The sequence below is a fragment of the Rutidosis leptorrhynchoides genome, chromosome 4 (genome assembly GCF_046630445.1).
Source record: "Rutidosis leptorrhynchoides isolate AG116_Rl617_1_P2 chromosome 4, CSIRO_AGI_Rlap_v1, whole genome shotgun sequence".
Classification (NCBI taxonomy): Eukaryota; Viridiplantae; Streptophyta; class Magnoliopsida; order Asterales; family Asteraceae; genus Rutidosis; species Rutidosis leptorrhynchoides.
In genome coordinates this window covers 62275725-62288566 of record NC_092336.1, presented here as the reverse complement: position 1 = coordinate 62288566, position 12842 = coordinate 62275725, and the positions used below count along the sequence as shown (strand labels likewise).

General features: G+C 33.6%; 2 protein-coding genes across 4 annotated transcripts; one reads left to right on the top strand and one right to left on the bottom strand.

Moving 5' to 3' along the window:
- The first annotated feature begins 765 nt into the window (after window positions 1-765).
- On the top strand, window positions 766-5422 carry LOC139839655 (uncharacterized). 3 transcript variants are annotated; one of them, XM_071829782.1, is made up of 12 exons: window positions 766-1049; window positions 1443-1607; window positions 1692-1810; window positions 1912-1986; window positions 2487-2580; window positions 2685-2744; window positions 3966-4031; window positions 4121-4219; window positions 4369-4413; window positions 4541-4643; window positions 4980-5068; window positions 5207-5422. In XM_071829782.1, the coding sequence occupies exons 1-11, from the start codon at window positions 927-929 to the stop codon at window positions 5066-5068; spliced, it is 1038 nt and encodes a 345-aa protein (XP_071685883.1). In that variant the 5' UTR covers window positions 766-926; the 3' UTR covers window positions 5207-5422. The 3 variants fall into 3 exon arrangements, with proteins under 3 accessions (XP_071685883.1, XP_071685882.1, XP_071685884.1); XM_071829781.1 differs by having other exon boundaries at window positions 5155-5422; XM_071829783.1 differs by lacking the exon at window positions 5207-5422 and having other exon boundaries at window positions 4980-5148.
- Window positions 5423-6181: 759 nt separating this feature from the next.
- LOC139839985 (uncharacterized) lies at window positions 6182-12333 on the bottom strand. Its single transcript, XM_071830207.1, has 16 exons — window positions 12196-12333; window positions 11401-11496; window positions 11186-11311; window positions 10866-11015; window positions 10471-10611; window positions 9845-9952; window positions 9660-9752; window positions 9452-9577; window positions 9064-9198; window positions 8677-8796; window positions 8348-8446; window positions 7879-8013; window positions 7660-7752; window positions 7407-7535; window positions 6921-6981; window positions 6182-6824 (listed from the first exon to the last, which is right to left on the bottom strand). The coding sequence occupies exons 1-16, from the start codon at window positions 12274-12276 to the stop codon at window positions 6451-6453; spliced, it is 2067 nt and encodes a 688-aa protein (XP_071686308.1). The 5' UTR covers window positions 12277-12333; the 3' UTR covers window positions 6182-6450.
- Window positions 12334-12842: the final 509 nt, after the last annotated feature.

Here is a 12842-nt window from a genome sequence, read left to right as displayed (position 1 = left end):
AATTACTAGTTCCGAGTCTTCTCAGATAATTTTGTATCTTTAATGTTTACATTTTTCGATTAAAGTTTCTCTGATACAATGTTATCGTTCTTTCGTAATATAAAAAAGCCAATGTTAATAAAATTATCACTATTATCATACAGAGTATAAAAGTACTCCGTAAGACCATATATAACTCGGCGTTTGTAGGGGTATCCACCTTGACTTGGCATGATAAACGCGTCACAAACGTCTGTAATGGGGCGTTTGTGGGTGATTTTGGTTGGGGAGTTGGTCAAGGTGAAACGCAAAAAAATGGGGGAAAGAATGTGAGGTGGCAAGTGTTGATTGGTTGAAGTTTATTTCTCTCTCACACCTTTATATTATTTATCTATCAAATACCAATTAAATTCTAATACATTATTCATATACTTTCTACAACCCTTTCAACAAACGCTCTCTGTTACAACTCCATACTTCCCCATCATTACCATTTTATTATCTAACCTAATAAGTACCTCTTATTCATCCGACATCACAATTATATGTTATGATAATTAATTAACTAGTAGTAGTAGTTTATAACCGCTACGATTATTATTAGTTCCGAGTCTTCCCGTATGATTTTGTATATTTAGGTTGATGTTTTTGTATTTTAGTTTTTTTTTCATTTTCGATAAAAATTCTTTTCTTTTGTCATAATTTCATCGTTATTTCGTAAATAAAAAAACGTTAGGGTTAAATAAAAATAATACAATTAATAATTGCAATTTTTTTCCACTCTCACACTTATAATTATCATATCATATGATCATATGATTATGATCGTAATTCATATGAAAACGATTATTACACATTTTTTCCGCAATATATCAAAATCCACCTATTAATTTCTTCATTCCTTCCATTGATTAATTGCTTGATTGATCATCAATTGTAAGCAAACGATGTCGTTTTCGTTCTTCAAGGCCTTAAGGCCTAAAACCCCACAAGAACTCGCTAAAGCAATCAAAGACTCCCTCATGGCTCTTGATACCAAAACTGTTGTTGAGGTTAAATCACTCGAAAAGGTCAATTCATCATCTTCAGATGTTATTATTGTGTAGCGTTAGTGTTAAATTTTTCATCTTTTTAGTGATTTTAGTTCAAAGTTGCAATCTTTTTAAACGTATTTCACTCACATTTTATCCAATTAGCTAACTCCACATTTTTAAAATGAATGTTGAAAGAATAAAGTTATTTGAATCGATGAATAATACGGGTGAACACGTAGTCCTAGTTTTACTCTTGGATAATTAGTTTTGTGAATATTAGGTTTGAGTAGGTCATGTAATGTGACCATGTAATGAATTATGAATGTAATAAATAAATCTCGGGCCGGAACTTAGCTAAAAGTGTTAAGAACTTGTTTGTCATTGTATATGGTGTGTTGATGTGCATACAGCATACATTTATGAATGCAGGCGTTAGAAGAAGTTGAGAAGAATTTTGGCGCGATGAAGGTTATGCTTTTAGGAGATGGGGAAGTTGAACCAAACACGGATCAAATTTTGCAATTGGCGACGGAAATATGTAAAGAGGGTGTAATTGTTCTTTTCGTTCACAAGTTATCGATACTTGGGTGGGAGGTGAGTAATTGTGACTCCAATCACTTGCTTATTACTTACTTATTATGATACGAGTATTTAACTTTATATGAATCGTGCTTTTAGGCAAGAAAAGATTTAGTCCAATTTTGGTCCATATTATTGAAGCAAAAAGTTGGATCAACGCATTGTTGTGTTCAATTCTTGGAGAAACATTCAGACTTATTAGATTTTCTGGTTGCAGGGTATAATGAGTTATATTCTATTGTTTGTCTTATGGTTTTTTACACTTCAAGGATTTGTTATTATCAACTGATTTATTATGTACTTTTTGAGTATCAAACAGTTATGATAACAAGGAGATTGCCTTAAATTGCGGAAACATGTTGAGGGAATGCATCAAGTTTCCAACTTTGGCAAAGTAAGACAATATTTCACCCTAGAGACATAAAATTTTCCGATCTTCTTCATTTTAATAGCATCGTGAATAAATTTGAATACCACCACACAATTAAACTTGTCTAAAATGCATTTGCATTTTTCATTCCGTTTAACCGTCATTATTGCTCTCTTCATGTACAGTGATTATTATCTGTAATTGCATCATAAGTAGACGAAATGCATCATAACAACGTATTTATCCTGGTTCGAATCCCGTCTAGGACGAATATTTAGTGGTGGCCAGGGATGGGTTTGAAACAGCCAGGGAGTAATCCTGTTGGACTGTGTATATCAGAGTATGAGGAGGTCGGGTTACTCGCCCTCCCGGGTAGCCCGAACAGGGAAAACCTTCTACCTTTTTACCTTTTATTAGCAAGTGTAATGTGTAAATAAGTTACTGGCGTTTGGCGTTTCTGTTGTGACATATATAGCATAATCTTAGCATTGCAATTGGTTTAAAAAGAATTATTACTGTTTCAGATATATGTTGGAGTCTCCAAGCTTTGAACTTTTCTTCAAATATGTGGAACTTGCAAATTTTGATGTTGCTTCTGATGCATTCTCCACTTTTAAGGTCAAAACTTTGATTAATATGACGGGATGAAAAGGCAGGTAAGACTCACTTATAAGTCATGTTGCATGTTGTTTCTAACTTATTTCAGTACTAATGTTAAGCAGGATTTGCTTACCAAACATCCAGTTGCAGTATCTGAATTCCTAACTTCACATTATGATGAGGTTTTCTTCTCATTTTACTTTATAAGAATTGATATATTCCTCTAGAAACCACAAGAAAATAGAAACAAATAATCTAGTACAGGAAACAACAACAACAACAACAACAACAAAACCCAATACCACATAAGTGGTGTATGGGGGAGGTGAGATGTAGACAATCCTTCCCCTATCCGAGTACAGGAAAGTACTCGGATAGGGGAAGGAAAGTACTAAGGAAATGATCGTACCAAGTAAATGATCGGGTGGGTGGGTTCCGACATCGCATTCGGACCTCCGTCCGTCAGTGACTCCTAACCGTTGTTCAAAAAATAAAATAAAAATCTAGTACAGAAAATTTGTAATTTATGGTATATATAGATTAACCAAGATATGCTTTAGATTTAATAAGTAGAAAATTTTGGAACTTTTTTAAAATATCAACTTTTTGAGTTCATTTAATCGTCGATTCTTTTAAAAAACCAAAAACTACAAATATGTGGCAGATAAAATTGAAGATGGAAGGTTTTGGACCTGATACGAATTCATTTTTTATATATTCTTAAGTGTAAGGACACAGTTAAATTTGTTTGTTCTCCATAATGTAATGACTTTAATATAAAATAGTAAGCCATCGTTCTATGGAATAACAAAGGCAATAAAGAGTTGACTCCGTTGGTTCAATGAACGTCCTCTAGAGATTTCCCCTTTTCATTTTATTGAAAATTTTCATGTCAAGTTTACATATTTTCTTACTGTTAATAGTAAGTTTATAATGCTAATTTGGTTCAGAAATTTCTATATTATGTATGTATTTGTTGGAATTTGATAATGAAATGGGTTAAATAACAAACTGAGAGGTAAGAAATGAAGTGTTTTAAACAATGCATATTTGTAATTTATCATTCAACATGCTCAGTATGTAGCTGCCATTAAAGTCATTTTCTATAGTCGTAGAATTATCAAGTCATGTACATTTGACGATCCTACTAACTGTGTATTTCAACATAGACTGCTAGGATTGACATAATTTGGAGCTACAAAGTTATCAACTTAATGTTGTATACTGTATTTTGTTTAATAAGTAGATATGCAAAACAAATATTAACATTCATCCATTTGTATCTATGATTCAACCCATGAGAATACAAGACAAATGTATAAAGTAATACTACTATATGACAGTGCACATCTACATGTATCCCGTATTATGTATCTGATGTTCATTCTTTCACACCCTTTCAGTTCTTTGAGCAGTACAGGAAACTTCTAACTTCTGCCAACTATGTAACAAGAAGGCAGTCTTTGAAGGTTAGTTATTCATCACTGCTTTTATTTTGTGTGTGTGTGTGTGTGTCGTACGATAACCAAACTGATAAATGGATGTTTGTGGATGATAGCTTTTATCTGAGTTTCTTTTGGAGCCTCCAAGTTCCCATATAATGAAAAAATATATTGCAGAAGTTCAGCACATTAAAGTCATGATGACATTGCTTACGGTATTTATCATATTACTCTTATATATGAATCATATTTTGACAAACATGTATATGAAAAAAATATTAATTTTTAAGTGAACTGCATATATTTTCATTAGTAGTTATCTTCGAGACGTTTACGGGCTCTGTCTGTTATCGCTTTTTTACAGGATTCAAGCAAAAACATTCAGATATCTGCATTCCACATATTTAAGGTATTTGATTGTCGGTTGAAGTTGCAAAAAAAAAAAAAAAAAACAACAACAACTTAGAAGAATCCATTTCTTAAATTCCACTAATAGAATAGTTTGTATTTGTTCTTATAATGATTTTTACTTGCAGATATTTGTGGCTAATCCTAATAAGACTCGAGAAATTAAAGTTATATTGGCAAAGAACCATGAAAGATTGCTGGATTTATTAAACAATTTGTCTGCTGGAAAAGGTACATTAGCTAACCTCACTCTGCTTTAGAGCTGGAAAATGTGCGGGTAGGTAATGGGTCCAAATGGGTACTCAATGTACCGTCGAAATGGGCGGAATCAACTTAGATTGACCTGAAACACGTTTTTAAAGAAATATTGAATAAAATGATGATATTTTTTTATGCGTTAGAAGATTTTGGCAGACATTTGACCCAATAGATAAAACTAACCAGAATCTACCCATTTTGAAAGCGCGTGGCTATATTTCTATCATCTCAGTTTTTTTTTTTTTTTTTTTTTTTTTTTTTTTGTGTGTGACAAATTGTGCATAATCTTTCTTATCATGTACATTTTAGGTGGTGACGATGATCAATTTGAAGAAGAAAAGGAACTTATCATCAAAGAAATAGAAAAAGTATCTCAACTCCCAAATCTTGATTCCTAGGTAAATATTTTAATTTTTTGTTTCATCTACGCAAAAGCAAGATTGCAATCGACAGAAGTCAAGTTTACAATCAACCCTTATTGCAGCTTAAGTTTTCAGATACAGGACCAGCAATTGACCATCTATATTTGGTTGCAGTAACAGCCAATTGCTGCCTACGGTTTCTAAGGTGATTACATGTATCAAATATAAATCAAGTAATCTTGTGTAGCATGACGTCATTTATATGACTTTAACCGGGTACAAGTTATTATATCGAAGAACTAGTCTTGTAACTGGATGCTGAGTTTTTATGTAATATAAAATAAAATGTTTGTAACCACGTCTTAGTGGAACATTCATAGTAGTCCGTTTCCTCCTTAACTGGTAATCTGATGAAATGTTGTCCTTGTGGCCCGAATGTTCGTAATCCTCAATTTTGATTATGTAGTATCCTCTAAAGGTGGCACCATTGCAGACTTGCCTCAATGGTATCCCACACCTTGTGTGTGGGGCTTGGGATTACGTCATGTGTTCGAGTCTTGCTCTACCCATCCTATTAATCAATTTGCCTGAAAGATGGAGCTCTAGATTGACCCTAGGGGGTTTTCTCCCGAATTCATTCAGGATTCAAATTCGCTCCGCATGCCCATCCGGATGATTTAAGGATCGGGTTCCTATAATGCGACTCAGTTTTGTCCTGAAAACGCGTGCGTGCGTGGCAAATGAGAGTATTCAATGCCGACTACTTATCTTAAAAAAAAAAAAGTATCCTAAAGGTGGCAAACAACGGGTCAGTCTATTTGGGTATTTGGTCTTCATTTTCTGATTTGAAGTGTGTATATGTCCGTCCGTGATGAGGGTCGTGAGAGTTTTCGAGCATGTAATGATACTTGCAAAATATGCAGCCAATTTTGTTTTTAAGTTTTGTTATTCTTTTATCAATTGTAAGATTCAAAGAAACATAACAATGAAGTTTACTCTGAAAAAAGATTAAAACGAAGTGTTATAAGAACTCACAAGCAAAAGCATCATTTCATTATGGCGATTTTTTCAAATCCCATCAGCTCAGATTGAGCTTGCTTTATCAACCTAGTTGCAAGGGAGTTTAATTTAAGATCATCCTCTCAAATAAGAAATAAGCGACGTACTGATTGATTTGGCGACATAACATCTCCATCAGTCGAGTCAGTCATACTAGTACAAATTCAGATCTAACACTAAGGTTCGTCATTGACGAAGATAAAAGGCGGTTCATAAAATTCACCATAAATGGTGATTACAGCACCCACAAAATGCTAGTACTTGAGTTAACAAGCAATACACAGTCGAGTTCAAATAGATCACATCATAGACCATTACTAAAGTCATCAAAAGAAAACACACACACTATTCATCGCTCCTCAGTTCACCTTATTCGGAGTTTCGCCCACACTTGTGTCCGCCCGAACACTTCCTTCATGAAAAGGAGCAGATGTTGGTTCACCATTAAACAGAATTTCACTGTTTAGGGTTTTGACCGCAAAGTCAATATCTGGCCAGTTTTCGTCCTCTGGAATGTCATAACAGAGTTGGTCCTCATCATCAGCTAGTTTTTCCAAATTTATCCCTGATACCTGCTTCTCTGGAACTGGCCCATTATCCTCAGTGGGCCCACCACTTGATGGGTCAGTCTCGGTTTTGACCCTTCTTGAAGATCGAGCCGGTGTGTTTGCGAGCCTACTCGACGCCTTACCTTTTGCAGGAGTTGATGAATCATTGTTCTCTCCTCCTTTTCCTACGTCAATAAGGTTAATACGAGAACAAGTCTTTATAAATGAACAGGAAATAATATAATCCAAATTGAAGATTTTTGAGTAATTTTTTCCCGTACCTTCATCGAGTTGATTGTCAGTTTCAGTTGTCGCTGGTTTTTGCACACTGCCTGTTACAGTCTGTAAAACAAAAACAAAAAAGATCAACTAAGCGATAATCCGAGCCTTTCAGTCTCATAATGACTGAAGAGAAGTGAATCAGTAAAAGGTGAAACCTTTATTATGGTTATCGTGGTTTTGGCACTTGGACAAAAAAGGAAAAAATGACTTTTTTACTAAACAATTAGTGTGTCAAATATACAATATATATATGTATTTATGTAATGATACAGATATTATCCTTTAAAGAAAAATATAATTTTCCAAGATGAATGATTTTAGAAATTTTATGGATTAAAACCCCAACTTTAGAGACTTCCTACTGTTTGATTATTATCTATTTTTCAGCTAGTTTAAATTATTTTACCCATCAGCAACAAAACATAAAACGAATCAATCCATTTAAGAGTATTTAAGTAAAGACTACAAGCAAGTTGAGGACTTACAACTTCATTTCCGTCTTTATCCTTAATCTTTGGTCTAATAGCACACAAGTTTACGTCTCCAGTCTCCAAATAGCGCATAGCATCCAATTTGGAGCGAAAGATGTAGCCACTCACAGGGTCCGTGTAAAACTGCGTGCACCCAAGTCCTCAATCAGACAATTAATGATCAATCAAACATTGATAATAAAACGCAAACAGATTTGTTTAACATCAAGTTATAGACAGATTTAATAGAAAAGATAGCACTCAGTACCGGATCACGTCTTTGGTGGGTTGAATAAATCTTGGTTCTAATTTCTTTAATCCATCCAGGTGGCAGCCCATCTGCTGGAGATGCTGTCACAACCTTGAAATGTTGTTTTGAATGTCAGGTGTCCGTATTATATATTTATATTATATTATATACAGATTTATTATCAAATAATAATATCATATTTAATTAATATTATCTGCATAGGAAACAGAAACAAACTTCTTCGTAATCGGCCTCGGCCTTGGACTTGGACTTTGGTGTGTCATCATTCTTCTTTTTGACCCTTTTGGGCCGCCCAACATCACCAGATCCAGAGTTTTGGACCGAATCATACGCAGCAACGGGTTTATTTTCCTACAAAGTCATGTAACATATGGAGTAACATATCATATAACCAAATGTAACATTTTTTTCTGAACTTATTTAGTGCTATTCCCATAGATTAATATCAAAAGAGTACAAAAGTTGACACTGGATGGTAGAGGGCAATTTTGGCCCATCTAATAATGAATGGACTGATTCAGGTATGATTTCAACAGGTTGGAAGTCACTGAAAGTGTATGATCAATACATACTTATAACATCTTATTCATGTGAGATAAATATTGAAATAATATAACTTTTAAATCATACTTAACATGGTAATTAATATTCATACTGCACTTAACAGTGTAGGAACAGAACATACTTTTCTCTTTCTGGAATTGCTGCTACTGCCATTCGAAAGATAGCTAAGGACTTGCGGCTTCGAATAAAACTTTTTCCCACTTGCAGATTCCATAAAGACCTAAAAAAACAGAACAATAACCAAAAAATCATGAGTAATATCGAGAAGACCAGAAACAAAATGCTTCAAACAGTATCAGAGTCTAACAAGCAAGATGTTAATGTACAGATAAGTTAAAAGATGCAGATTGTGCCATAAGTCGTCACTTTTTGGATAAAATAAATATTAAATATTTTATTGCAGATCTAGACTAAATACAGATATCGAAGAATGGTAGTATTTTCAATTACCTTGTATTTCTGTCCAGAAGATTTAGAAAGCACTTCAAAGGTCCATCCTTCAGGTAGCCAATCAATAACTTCTTGCTTCAGTGCAGAGAAAGATCCTCCACTTATAGAGCGAACCGGTTTCTAAATGGCCAACCATTATTTATATCAATATTAATTAACATTAATATTTATATAAATTTTCTTAAAATGGAATGATAGTACTAGTGAAAATCCTTAGCTCAGAGTAATTTAAAATATGAATTAAAACAACTTTGATTAACATAAGTGATGCAGATTCACAGAAAGTTGCAAGAGAACAATAAGAATCATATGGTTAAATCTACTTTAGATGGAAAAAGAATCTGTAATAAATTAAAAATAAAATGATCAAATAAAATTGTTCTTTACCGGGCACTCTATAGTTCCTTCGTCTGTCTTCATCTCCGTTTCAGTACCGTTTGTTGTTAACGGTTCGGGAGTTTCGGTTTCTTTGGATGGAGGTTGTGAAGCCATTTCTCCTCCAGCAGAACTCAAATTAAGATTCTGATTAAAAGAAACAGAACTCGGTAGTGTTATGATGTATAACTTCAGGATAAAAGAATGTACAGATTTACACTATGATACCAAGTTATAACTTCGAAATGTAATAAAGCTTTTTTCAATTTTAACATTTTTTTAGAGAACCCATGACCAGACTATATGAACTAGTGACCTTCACAACAAGTAATGTAACAATAAATAAAAACGTTGGCTTCATGTTTGTAGCCAATCATTTTATATGTATCAAGGAACTTACAGAGTCTTCATTCATATCCCTTTTCAGTGGTTTTATGACACAATTTTTAACATCTCCAGATTCCAAATAGCGCAAAGCATCCCTTTTTGAGAAAAAGACGTATTCACTCAAAGGATCTATGAAGTACTGCATGTATTAAACACTCGATCAGATATATAACTATTTAATCATATATAACAGAATTTGCATATAATTTAAAAAACGTAACCGGGTCAGTTTTCTTCACAGCTCCACGCGTTCTCCTTCTAAGTTCCTTTATCCACCCGGAGGGCAACCCTTCTACCGGAGTCCTTGACACAACCTATATATTGCTCCAAAACCCTAATGGTTAATTAAATTTTACTGTTGTAATATTAAAATTTTAACATGAATGTGTGGGTAATTGAAACAAACTTCATATTTAGGGGACAAGCGGGCACTTCCTATCTTCGTTCCGGACGAATTCTTCTTGACTTTAGGCGTATTATATGACTGGGACATATCAGGCTCTATAGACGATTGCTGTAAGCAACAACCAGTTAGTTAACCAAAAATAATAACTTGTTGATGCTAGAGATGGCAATAGGGTTTGGGTTACTAATGAAAACAAGTTTGGTTACAAGTTTAGCACAAGTTGAGAAGGGTCATTTTGCTTGTTCTGTGTTCAAATAGTAATGAATTTGTTACACTGGATTACATATCCATCGTACATATCATTACAACAATGACAAATTTCAACATGTTTGGACTTGTTTGAAAAATGTTTTTAATATAAGTTAACTGTTTAATTATTAATATATTAGGTGCAAAAGAACTTTAAATAGGATAAGTTAGGAATTAAATAGCAACTTATTTTGATTTCTTGTCAAAACTATTTAAAAATTTGACTACTTGACCCGTTCCCCATTTGGCTAAGAAATTATTTGAAATAATTAACATTACACATCCTACAATCGACCCGTTTATAATTAAAGTGGATTAAATCGCCAACTGGTTAACACCATATTATTAGGTTACAAATTAAACGACAAAAGGAATACCCAAGCTGATATCGGAGTGGCAATAATAGGGACAGGACTCCCTTCTCTCTGTCCGGCTGCATTGCCATTTATTTTGGCAAGATAACTCAGAACCTGCGGCTTTGAAAAGAACTTCTGTCCACTAATTGGATCCGTGTAACACTACCAAATCAAAGAGATAATGTTAAAAAAAAAAAAAAAAAAAAAAAAAAAAAAAAAAACACATGGCCAAGAAGCATGAAAAAAGTATTTTATTTCGCTATTATTAAATTTCAAGTAACGTGATTGTAGATGCTGATAACTAAGAGATATATGACTCTTGTCTTTCAGATATTAATCAAGATTGAAAAGTATCAAAACGCTTTGCTAGCGAATGAAAAAAACGTAATAGGCAATATATATATTTGTTTGATTACCTTGAATCTCTTTCCAGTTGTGCTACCAGCTTTTCGAGTCTTGATTTCCATAGTCCATCCGTCAGGTAGCCAACTTGAATCATCACTTTTCATTTCGGATGCTTCGGGTTCAGATGGAGACCCGTCTCCGGCTACAGCACCCTCACCTTCCTGAACCACCAAGTGTTACATTATTCTAGATTTATATAAAAATTCATGATCTGATACAATCACATAGATCAAAAGTAAAAAAAAAAAAAAGTATCGAACAATTTACACTCACGGCTTAATTAGATTCTACTACACGTGTATCGCATAACAAATAAACTACTTTATAGTACCTGGGGTTTCTTCCTACTACTTCTAGTTGTCAGTTTCGTATGGTTTTCTCCTGATACAGGAGCTTCATTTGCATGGTCAACATCTTGCTCCATGGATATGTCTACACCCGAACCATTAGCATTTTGCTGAACAATAAAATAACAAACAATCATAAATGATATACAAATTAAACATATATACATATAGAGGAAGGCTGACAGGCTATAGGCATTACAGTGTTTGTAGATGTTGTGCCATTGTTATTCTTCTTGAGATGCTCGAACACTTGCGGCTTCGAATAGAACCTGTGTCCTTCAGGATCAATGTAGCACTGAGAGAAAAAAAATATATATATAGTCATCCAACGAAATAGATAATAATGATGAACAACTCTTATATACACGTGCTATGAACATAATAACATATATAAATAAAAGCCATACTTTGTAACAAAAAGACAATCAAACTATTTATAGAAGGAAATGTAGCTATATACATGCTTACAAAAATCACAATAGCTATTACACACAATAACCTTAGATTTACCATTTTGCCCTAAAATTATCAAACTACATCTCAAGCAGTTCCTAGCAGCAAATGTGGCTAAAAAATATGCATATGAAAATCACAATAATTATACATACAAAAATCCTTGATTTGCCCTAAAAATTAACAAACTACATGTCAATCAGTTACTAGCAGCCATGTTAGCTAAAAATATGCATACAAAAACCCTAGATTTGTCCAGAACTTAACAAACTACAGCTCAAGCGGCTTCTAACATAGGATAATTACAACAAGTATACATACAAAAAACCCTAGATTCGCCCTAATTTTATCGAACTTCAGCTAATAATAAAAAAAAAAAACTAGGGCAAAATCAGCTCAAAACAGAATTTAACTGACGTAAATACACATGCAGGTAGTAATATCGCAAAATAACAAAAATTAGCCCTAAATTCGAAACAAAAACCAACAAATCTGTAAGAACTAAACAAATGAAATTGAAGAGAGTAAACATAGAAATTACTTTGACTTTCTTTTCATTGACTTTTCTGGCTTGCATATACCAGTCAGCAGGAAGCCAATCCGGCCAGTCATCGGAAGACATTTTCGGGTGAAAAGTAACGTTTTTTGTGAGTGTGTGAGTGTGTGTAAAAGGTATTGAAATGATAGGGGGTGTGAAAGTAACAAAAAAGTGGAGTAGTTTTTAAATTGGTGTATTTTGCAAACGAAGTATTGAGGTAGCCACGTGTCAGTTAAATACCGACACGTCAGAGTAGTTAGTGTTGTCAGTATAGTTTTGATGTTATTTGACCGGATGTTTTCTAATTTCGTTGGGCTCAATGTATTTATGTTGGGCCTGTTGCTTGATAACTTGCTCTACCCCGAGGGTTAAGAGCACCAGAAGTAGTCATTTTTTTTCAGTGTTAAATTGATTTAACACCGGGGATATTGAAGCCAACGATACTCTTTCGGTGTTAAATCGGTGTTAAATCCTTCACCGTTAGCTTGGTAACGTTGTGTTTCTTTTTTTTTCTTTTTCTTTTTTTTCCCATTTTTTCCTTTTTTTTCCTTCTATTTCTTAAATAATATTATTAAAAGTGTTAAAAACAATTTAATAATGATTTAACACTGAGATTTAACATTGATCGATTTCTTCTGTTTTGAACTCAG